Here is an 11,101-nt window from a genome sequence, read left to right as displayed (position 1 = left end):
TGCTCAGGTCCCTTCCGACCCTAGAAACTATGAAACTATGAAATGCCTACTATAACATTTTAAATTTATATTTCAAAAAATATTTTTGTCCTGATTTACACGTGTTTGCATAGTGTATAGAGATGATTTTATAATAGCTCAAAATCAAATCTTACTCTTGCATATTGTGTGTGGGGTGGGGTGGGGTGTGAGGGAGGATGTGGTTGTGTCTCAGGGTGTGTGTAGGTGTGTGTACGTGGGTATTGGGTATGGTGGGGTGTGCATGTGGGCACCTCCCCATGGCACAGCTCCCACCCCTGGCAGCAGCAGGTGACAGGCCCTCGGGTCGCTCATGGCCCGTACAGGTAGAGCCCCCAGTGGCACGTGGCTCTGGCCAGTTCCAAGAGCTGCATGTGGCAGCAGGGACCAGGGCCAGGCTGGCCCAGTTCCATCATGCAAGGCTCCCAGCAGCTCCCAGGACCTAGCCAGAGCCACTCACTGCAGGACAGAGCCCTGTGTGATGGAGCTGGCAACCTGGTCCCACTCCCTGATGCCACAGGCAGCTCCTGGGACTCCACAAGGAAGTGGGGAGTGGAGCTGACAGGCCTGGCTCCATGATGTGGTACTCCCTGCCACTTCCAACAGCGTCCTGGGAGCTGCAAGTGGCAGCAGAGAGTGGGGAAGGCTGCTGGCTCCATCGTGGAAGGGTTCCCCCTAGTGGTGCATGAGTCCCGGGAGCTGCACATGAGCCATGGGAAGCCCTGCACAATGGAACTGGGCCAACCCAGGCTCTGCACTCCTACCGCCTCACTAGGTGTGGGTCCCATGCTTTGGGCTCTGCGCTTCTGCTGGCCCTGGCCCTGTACTCCCAGCCAGCTGCAGCTTCCCCTCTCCTGTCCCCGCTTCCCTATCTGCTACCCAGAGCACTACAGCCGTGACAGGAAAAGAAGCCACTGGAGTCTCAGGGAGCTGAGCAGCTCCCTGGGTGGCTGCAGCAGAAGCAGCAATAATCCCACCTGGACGCTGTGTGCCCTGGCCAGGGCAAGGGCCCTCGCACACGCAAGGGTGGGAGCGTAGCGCGCTGGCACAGCAGACATGGGCAGGGCTCAGTGGGCACCCACCTATGGGCCGGATGGCAGGCTGGATTCAGCCCATGGGCCATATTTTGTCTGCCCCTGCTCTAGAGTAAAAGACCTCACATTTCGCCCTTTATACGGAACAAGAGGTGAGGGGGGAGAGAGGTTAGAATTATGGTAGTGCAAATATGGTAGCACTAAATCGATTAAGATAGAGGTGATATTAGGTACATTTTTTAAATATTTGTTTCCTATTGCAGATTCTGCCTGGGGTAAAGGTTATTATAGCACATACTGAAACAAAAGGACCTCTAGGAGATTCACATTTAGGAGAGGTAAACATTTAATGCCTGTGTAGCCACTAACATCTGCAGTGATTTTTTTTTTTTAATTTTTTTTTTATAGATTTAAAATAGTAAATTTCTGCATGCCTGTTGGCAAGATGGAAAAATAACGTCCTTGGTTTAGCAGAGAGTTATCCATATCCATGTTAGCTGGAACTCTATCGTGTGCTGAAGTAGACTTCCAAACTTTCTCCATTCTGCACCTTGAGGCATTGTTTTTTGCTGGTCTGAACCTCTTTAGCAGTCAGTTGGCAAAGAATGTCCCAGGTTTTTTCATCATGGTGCATCTTTATCAATGCAAAGTAATGCAAAGTAATGTACTTCCTGATTTTTTTACAGATCAATTTTTACAAAGAAAGCAAATTGCCTACATTGGTATTACATACTCCGTAGGGGGAAGGGGTCTTGTTTGAAACAAGAAGCCCTATTGATGGAAGGTGCCTTTTAAAATAAATTTCTGTCCCTGCATCAAGCTGAAATAAATCCATTTAATTGAACTGTGCTGTCCTCTGAAGTGTACTTTTGCTACATGCACAGTATCTCCAGTCCATTCCTATTTGTTCAGTTTTCCATGTAGCAAAAACTAATTATTTTAAGGAAGTAATACCTGGCATTTTTAGGCAACAAGACTGCCAGTGTGACAGATGTCTATTCTATCAAGAAATTCTGCTGTCTGTTTGTAGCAACATACCACTGTCTGTTACACTGAGGTTACTTTTTTTTGGTTTAGATCTGGGTGAGTAGTCCCCACAATGCTACAGGTTACTACACAGTCTATGGAGAAGAGGCACTACACGCTGACCATTTCAGTGCTCGGCTGAGTTTTGGAGACACTCAGACAATATGGGCACGGACTGGGTACCTGGGCTTTCTGCGCAGAACTGAACTGACTGATGCCAGTGGAGGTGAGGGGGGGGAAAAGATCTTGGTATTGTTTCTAATATGCACAGGTGTGTAACCCTTTATGTAGCTAGGCTACAAAGAGTAAGCTTGTAGGGAATGAAGATCTGTTCTTGCATGATTCTGATTGGCTCAGTCCCACAGGAATTCTGGGCCTTGATGTGCATGCTTTTGTTGACTCTACTGATTCTGAATGATCAAGTAAAATAGGTAATGTATATGTCCACAGGATGACTTTTACAATGTGATCACCTTGCTTTTTTACATTTTGAATTGACAGCGTGGACCTAATTACATAGGCATATCAGATGCATATTTTTCCCTTTGCACTTAGTTCTGCTCCTTTCTCAGCTATCAGTGATGCCTAATATTGCTCTTCTGATTGTGAGATTGCTAATTCTGCTCTTCAGAGATGAAGACCAAAAATGTTCATAGTTTTTCCAGATTAGAAAATCAAGTGTGAATCTCTATATAAGTTTCATTTTTAAAATAAAAATATTTAAGTGAACATAAAAAGGCAGCAGAAGAAATGAGTATTTTCCCATTCAAGTAGAATACAAAAACCCCAGGCCTGTCTTTAGTACTTTGCTTTCTTTAACAAAAGGAATCTTAATACATGAGTTGTTATAAACTTTGTTGTAAAAGGAATCCTCCTTCAAGAGCTTGAATACAATGGTATGCATGCACGCAACATGTATGAGCTCAAATAGTATATGTTTTGCCTGTACCTCCACCTCTCGTGCTATAGCCAAGTATGTAAGAGGCTGCAACCAAGTTGCTTCTCACCATCTGTGCTTCATGATTGAGCATCCCCAGTATCCATTGTTCTGCAGCGCATCTTTCCTACCTGGGGAATTCCTGCTGCTTTATAGTTATATTTTTTTGTTATCCCTTACTACTTAAAGCTAAATAAAGGGAAGGTAGTATTTGCACAAGATACAGTTCCACATCATTTTCCACTCCTTTAACTGAGGGTACCCTGTCCTTTCTGGTAGTTTTCCAAATTTAAGTTCTGTCCATTGTTTTACTGTGCCTTGCCAGTCTATTACAGCTAGTCTAAGTGGTCAGTTGCTTGAGAGAGAGATATGTTTCAGACCACTGTTTGATGTGCTATTTGTCCTTCAAGACAACCCTCAAGTCCAGAGAGCATACCTGAAATTTATTCTTGCCGAAGCAATTGACAGCTTCTGCCTACCTCAGTACCAGCCATTTGGCATTCTGTCTCCTTCAGACTGACTTCCCATAGACTTTTCATGGCTATGATGCTATCAGGTATGAGGAAGAAGGTTATGTATGCACTTCCTGAGGATTAAATGCAAGGATCAAGCAAGAAACTAAAGTTTTATAGATACGACCATTCATTTAAGATCCATGGCTCTAAGATGCTTTCTGATGCTCCAGCATTGAAGATCCAGCCAATCAATGCTACGGTTTCTTTATCTTGAAAGTGTCATACTGCTTCCAGCGCTGTGCACTCTGACACAAAGACCTTCAATGCACACCTCTGTGCTTGAGTACTTCATCCTTGGCACTAAAGCCATTTATGAGTCTGACCAACTTTTCCATTGGCCTTATACCAGTTTTCACTCCTGGAGTAACCAAGGGATGTCTTCAGATATCCATTGGTCCTGATTCCATTGGAGCAACATAACAAAGATCCAGTCTCCCAAAAAGATCTGCACCTCTGATAAAAGAAGCCTGTTCCTTCTCTTGAGGACCCTCTAGGAATCTACGTCATGCCAGGACACATTCAGGAAGGCCTTCCACAACCTCTAGATTCCTTTGTAAGATGCTGAAGATGTGTAAGGGGAGAGATCTGGAGATCTGTCTGACCATTCCCAGCACACTGCTCTTCATTGCAAGCTTCTAACAACTGAAACCTAGTCAAGCAAACCCATCCTGTTGAGAAAACAGGAAGTGGAATCCGTTGAGAGGAATTCAAAGCATGACTGCTCATCTCCTGTAATTTCTGTTCTTTGACGTGTGCTGATCTCCACTGATTTTGGAGCCCATCCTTTGTATCTAATAACCAAAATCCCTATGTCTAGGATTCTGTTTTGGCAAAAGAACTGAGGGGCAGTGGAAGAGTCTCCTCCCTCTGATCTCCATGGCTGCTGTAGCCTGGAGAGTGAGAATGGTGCAGGCTGAGCTGCACAAATTCTGCTACTTAGCACGTAAGCAAACAAATGAATGGAAAAAAGAAGAAACCAGTGTCGAGCACATGAAGCATACTTGCACCCCAAAGATCAGAATATAACATGTCCCAAAGAACTATAGTTCCTGTGGAGAAGTGGGTGGGTTATTTTACAACAGAAATGCAACAGTACAGTCAGCAGTCATCAATCTAACTCCTGAAAAACTCATTTAAAATGCTGCTTTTGTAAAAGAGTTCAAATATCACCATTGTTAATTTAAATTACAGAATTATTGTTTTGGTTAATGCCTATATAATGAGTAACTACATGATTGTACAATTTGGGAGATTGCTGAAACAGGTCCGGAGAAGAAAGATTAATTCAGATTGGATCAGGTGGAGCAGAGCTGCTAAGATAATCAGGGAGCTGATCATTTGCAAAGGGATTAAGAGACCTTGGCTTGCTTAGCTTGGCAAAACAAAAGCTAGGAGGGGTTCTGCTTGCTCTCAGGGGAATAAATACCATGGAGGTAGATGAGCTGCTTTAAACTAACAGATGTGCTGGCAAAAAGTAAATGTGGACAGTCTGGCTTGATGCTTTGGATTCCTATCTATCCCAGCACCAAGGTTTTGGGTAGATTTTTATCTTTCTTTATTCCTAATAGGTTTTGTAGTGGAGCTTGACCAATTTGTGAAGAGGGTTTTATGATATGTGTCTGTTATAGCAGGGTATCGGACATGATGACCCACCTCTTTATTTCCAGTCATCTAACTCCTCTCACCACAAGTCAGTAAAAGGATTACTAGACTGGCTCCAAAAACAATTCTACCAGAGAAGTGGCAGTGAATGCCACTTCTCCTAGGAAGTCATGAGACTGAGGGCAGTTAATGAATGTAAATACATATGAATTGAGAACTTCTGTTCCTTATGTTCTGTTGATACCCTGAATATCTTCCCTGTTTTGCAGAGAGGCATGATGCGTTGTATGTGGTAGGCTCTTTGGATGAAACGCTGGAGCTGAGAGGAATGAGATATCATCCCATTGATATTGAGACTTCAGTGATTAGAGCACATAAGAGCATTGCTGAATGGTAAGAATTCAAAACAAGTTTTGTTTGCTGCCTCCTATTTTTTTTAAGCGGGAGAGCACACATTTCACAACACATACTACCACATTGGCAGCTTCCCAGGTTTTTTAACATCTAATGTGTTTGTACTTTTATCACTAGAAAATAAATTGTTTGCAAATTACATTAACTAGTGGTGAAAGGAAAAAATTTTTGCATCCACAAAGGAGATAGTGTATTAGCAAACTTCAGTTCTGGCCTTCCATAACCTTATCAATAGGTTGCATCTCCATAATGAATGCACATTGTAGTTTGTGGAAAACTGCTACACTTGTCCTTGGCTTATACCTTATTTGTTACATCTTCTACCATAAATTTCAGGTGATTTGATTTAATGCTCAATTAAGAAAAGGACATTTTTAAGTCACTTTGAAGAAGACTCTTTAAGAATAATTTGCATTACAAATTGAGTTTGAAATTATTGGTCAACCTGTGCAGATTTCTTTTTCGTGGCATATTCTTTTTGAGCTTTTTGACAATTCTGCAGTTTTACCAAGTTTCATGAGCACATCAATATTCTGATTTTATACCTTCCTTTTAATTTACCATCTTTTGAGAACTGAAATTTTCCATGTTCTGATCTTTACCTGAAAGTGTTATTTGTGATTGAAAGTTTGAGCGAAATGTCTTCAGCTATTTGACTTGGGGAATGAAAGGGGCTGCAGGAAGCTGTATCGTTGCCACTTAAAATAGTCTAGCCGCTTTCTTGAACATACGTGACTGTAGTAAAAGTGGCTGAAACATAAAGAACCAAAACAGTTATTGACATAGTTGTCTTCCTGATTTGAAGAGTGAGCAAACTTGGGCACATGTAGGCATTCACGTGAACTTGTGCAGTGGACATCCAACATCAGATCAGAAGTTACGTGCTCAGAGAAGCAATGTACCTAGATCAGCAGCTTCCATTTCAACCAGTCTGTATTCCAGCTGCTGATCCCCTTGCACACTCTTCACACCCTCCTCCCCCCCACCCCCACCTTCAAGTTCTTTTCTAGTTTTCACCCAACACCTAAATTTGAAATACTAAATGAAGACATGAGAGGCTTGGATTGGTATGTGAAGAGAAACTAAGAAAGGAACTCTGTCCTTAACTCTTTCCCCTTATAGTTTCACATTAAAGTATAGTTTTTAAATTCATGATCGTGTTATATACACATTTGGTTGTATAGCAGAAAAGGTAGATTTAAAGAAGCTCTGTGATTACTGTGTAATAAAGTGTACATGAAGTATAGTGAATTATGATTTCTTCAGCTCTAACATTTGACTTTTGAATACTTTTATCACTAGCATTTGTATAGATTTACAATATTGGTTATTTTGAGCATTTTCCTAAGACTTTTTCAGTATATCTTTTTTTTCCTCTAGTGATTATATTCATGCAAGTTTTTCTTTTAACAATTAATGCTTGTTTCATACCAACAGTGCTGTGTTTACATGGACCAACTTGCTGGTGGTGGTTGTGGAATTAGAAGGCTCGGAGCAGGAAGCACTGGACTTAGTTGCATTAGTAACAAATGTAGTTCTGGAAGAACATTATCTGATAGTGGGTGTTGTAGTAATTGTTGACCCAGGAGTTATTCCTATCAATTCTCGTGGTGAAAAGCAACGAATGCACTTGAGAGACGGATTTTTAGCTGACCAATTGGATCCTATTTATGTTGCCTACAACATGTGAAAACTTAATACCACACAGAGGCTGAAGCACCAAAATTATAGAGACTTTCTGAATAAGATCTTTATCAGTTTGTTGTGCTCTTTAACTTTTGAAGACCCAAGAATAACAGATGCCAGTCTTCATGGACCTTCATCTCTCAAACTGCATTTGCTTTTGTAAACCCAATATAGCATTTACAACATCCATATTAGGATTGAGAAATTACTGGAATTCTTGAAGGAAATGTATTAGAAACTGTCAAGGACCAATTTTTTTTACAATAATTATGAATGTCAGTATCTTAATGCACTGCATAATGAAACATAGACTGGGGTCTGGAGAAAACACCAGCTGAAGAGGACTCGGGAAACACTGATGAAAGTTGTGGTTAACCATCCTGGAGTTTTTCTTCAGTGTGCTGGTTTGATATGTATATGATAACTCTGTTGGCACATAACTTTCAAGATTTTGTATATCTCCACTTTGTCCTCTACTGTATTGCAAGGAATTTTGCACATGTTTGATGTTAAAATGCAGCCTTTTTTATTATTTTAGTCATTGACTCATCCCCATTCTGATCAAACAACTCACTCCAATCCTCAATTCAGAACTATGCTATTGTTCAGTCTTTTGATACCAAGCAAAAACAAATACTGCATCTTTAACAAGGTTTACTTAATAGTGCCATAATGGATTCTGTAATATTGTGAACTTTATTGTAGAAAGATAAATTAGTATCCAGTTTTAACTACTTACTACAAGAGGCTTAATTGCTTTCTTGTTTTCATAATTTCATATTAGTTAAATAGTAAAATTGCTTGTTTTCATAGTATAAAGCTGTTAATTATTACCCTGCATAATGCCAAGTTTTTGAGCTATTCATTCCAAAGCCAATAAAATCTAAATCATTAGTGGAAATGTCTGAAAAGCACGATCATCCAATATGTTATTCCCAAAGTATCCTGCACCAGAAGTTACGGAATAATGACTTTTCCACCATGAAAAATATATCCAACATCAAAGCTAGCTGGATCTGCCATGGCATAAACCTTCATGTTTTAGTCGTATGTAGGCACACTTCCTTTATTCAAACTAAAATATCCAGTTGGTTGAGTCACATTTGACTAATTAAGCTGTTGAAGTTTCTGCCTGATCTATTATTTCAGTGAACCTAATTCAGAAAGAGAATGTGAAATTATTCAAATACTTCCATGTATTTGAAGACAAGCACGAGTCTAGAAAATAATTATTTTTATAGAGCTAATAAAGAGTTCGTGGCTATGTGTTGGGGGGTTTTTGTTTTGTTTTGTTTTTTTAATAATGCATGAGTTTGGCAAAACAGCCAGGCTTTTCTTCAAGGCAAATTTGCCTGGTTTAGTGCCTAAGAAAGCTGGATTGACAGTCCCCTGACATAAGAATGCTAAATGACTGACTCTTCTTGGTTAATTAAACTATAAAGTCTTCAACAAAAGGTTTTCATAGACAGTTAGTTCTTTGTGCCCTCATAGTGTTTAACTGCAATGTACTATACAGATACATACCCTAAAAACTCTAATATGACTGTAATTATGTACAGAATTTGTGTAACTTATTGTTTGAATTAAGTACCACAACATTAGCAACGGACTAATGGATATTCCTTGTAGTAGAACAGCTGGTAAAAGGAAAGAACTACCTAACCCCAATTTTAATGTTGTAGTTTTTTAGCAAATAAAGCATTGTAAGATTTTTGTATTGAGATATTGGTGACAGTGAGACAAGTTGCCTTGTAAAGTAAGATTTAAAAAAAGCACATTAAACATTTTAAAATGACTCCTGGAATGTGATTTGCTCAGTGTAAGACTTTATCAGAACATCCACATAAAAGATGAACTATTTCCTACATAGAAAATCACTGCATAGCAGCTGTATCCCACTGCTTTGGGAATTGCTAAACACTTCTCTCTCAGGAGCATGGCTTGTAGGATATTTTTATTAATTTATTTAAAACTATTTGTAGCTGAACTTTTGAAAGTTCACTCTCCATATTCAAGGCCCAATCCTTGCAATGGGCAACAGCTGTTGGAGCAGCTCTCATGGTCTACTTCAGTGCTGTAGGAGGAAGAATATAGATTTCCAGGAAGGGACCCTTCCATATACAACTTCTCTACCATCCCTGCTCTTGAGCTAGCAAAGGAGCAGATCCACACCTTCCTTAAACTCTTCTAGTCAAGCACTAAGCAGGTCTGACAAGAACATAGTTTGATCAGAGGAATGCAGCTGTTGTGAGTGACAGGTATTTTAAAGACTCCATAAGCCATTCTCAGACCACTGAATGCAGGATCTTGTGTTGGATGTGTACTTTGAAAATGCCTGTAAGTATTTCCTTGGGGAAAACACACGTAGCAAAAACCTGTGGCTGCCTTTGTCAACCCTGTACCAGGATGATGCAGCAGATAGTGCTGGCTGCCCACCCAACTCAAGAAGAGGAGCTGGGTAATTTAACTCCTGCATTTCCTCATTTAAGACTTACACCCCAGTTTCTAGTAGCTTATTTCTAGAAAGCTGCGTTGTATGTAAGTAAATGTAATAGCCAGTGGCTCTGGAGTTACTTCCGCCAGTTCCTCAAGTACTCTGGGATGAATCTGTCTGGTCATGGAGACTTAAAAATATTCAGCTTCTCTAAGTCGTATTGCTAAGCAGTATGTTGCAGATCTGTTCACACAGACTCTGTGTATTGGAGCATACATTTCTTGAAGCCGAGTTCTGGCCACCTCCGACTTTCTGTATCCCAAAAGAAGTCCGTCTTGATCCGAAATGATTGCAAAAAAGGGAGTAGGGAGGGCATTAAAATAAGCCTTAACTTCAGAAATAGAAGCATATAACATGATATCCTGAGAGTTGTCAATGCGAGAATGTAGGTTGGATTTAGGCAGGCAAGTTTCTTTGGGTAGATGTGATAGCTTTTACTAGACCAACTAAATACTTGGAAAAAAAGTTCTTTGTAAGCTTTTGGTTGGATTTACAAATTTTGCAGCAAAAAATGCATTTTCTGGGTTACCCCAATCTGCCATCCAACATTTCCAGAGACCAGTATTCATAGTTTCGTGGTTGGTAGGGTCAGAAGGGACCTAAGTAGACCATCAAGTCCAACCCCCTGCCATGGGCGGGAAAGAATGCTGGGGTCAAATGACCCCAGCAAAGTGTTCATCTAGCCTCCTTTTGAAGACCCCCAGGGTAGGAGTGAGCACCACTTCCTTTGGAAGTTGGTTCCAGATCCCAGCCACCCTGACTGTGAAGTAGTGCCTCCTGATATCCAGCCTGAACCTACTCTCAATTAACTTGTGGCCATTATTCCTAGTTACTTCTGGTAGTGCTTGGGGGAACAGGTCTCTCCTGTTCCCCGCTGGTCCCCCTTGGTAAGTTTATAGATGGCCACCAGATCCCCTCTTACCCTTCTCTTGTGGAGGCTGAACAGGTTCAGGTTCCGTAGCCTGCACTCATAGGGCCTGCCCTGATGCCCCCTGATAATGTGAGTGGCCCTCCTCTGGACCCTCTCCATGTTGTCCACATCCCTTCTGAAGTGCGGCGCCCAGAACTGAACGCAGTACTCCAGCTGCGGCCTGACCAGTGCTGCATAGAGGGGGAGGATCACCTCCTTGGACCTGCCTGAGATGCATCTGTGGATGCATGACAAGGTGCATTTGGCCTTCCTGACTGCATCCCCACATTGGCAGCCCATGTTCATTTTGGAATCAATAATGACTCCAAGATCCTTTTCTGCCTCAGTGCAGCCAATCCCACCGTGTCAAAAATCATGAGACAAACTCTTAAAAATCAAGATTTGGTATGTAAATCATGATATGCTATTTTTCAAGTGTGTATGGGGGGGATATTTGTAAAAGTG

At 41.2% G+C, this 11,101-nt stretch overlaps 1 protein-coding gene across 2 annotated transcripts in view; it reads left to right on the top strand.

Annotated features, from left to right (window-relative positions):
* The window catches only part of DIP2A (disco interacting protein 2 homolog A), a 168,037-nt gene extending 159,010 nt beyond the window's left edge, over positions 1-9,027 (top strand). For both annotated transcript variants that reach the window (XM_019523286.1, XM_019523285.1), the window contains 4 exons: positions 1,316-1,390; positions 2,130-2,304; positions 5,402-5,525; positions 6,984-9,027. In XM_019523286.1, coding sequence (XP_019378831.1) covers positions 1,316-1,390; positions 2,130-2,304; positions 5,402-5,525; positions 6,984-7,236 — 627 coding nt within the window. In that variant the 3' untranslated portion in view covers positions 7,237-9,027. The remainder of the gene's footprint in view (positions 1-1,315; positions 1,391-2,129; positions 2,305-5,401; positions 5,526-6,983) is intronic.
* The last annotated feature ends 2,074 nt before the right edge of the window (positions 9,028-11,101 follow it).

The sequence above is a fragment of the Gavialis gangeticus genome, unplaced genomic scaffold (assembly GCF_001723915.1).
Source record: "Gavialis gangeticus isolate Ggan-Ray unplaced genomic scaffold, GavGan_comp1, whole genome shotgun sequence".
NCBI classification, from domain to species: Eukaryota; Metazoa; Chordata; order Crocodylia; family Gavialidae; genus Gavialis; species Gavialis gangeticus.
Note: the sequence above shows the minus strand (reverse complement) of the source record. Positions and strands in the feature narration are given on the sequence as shown.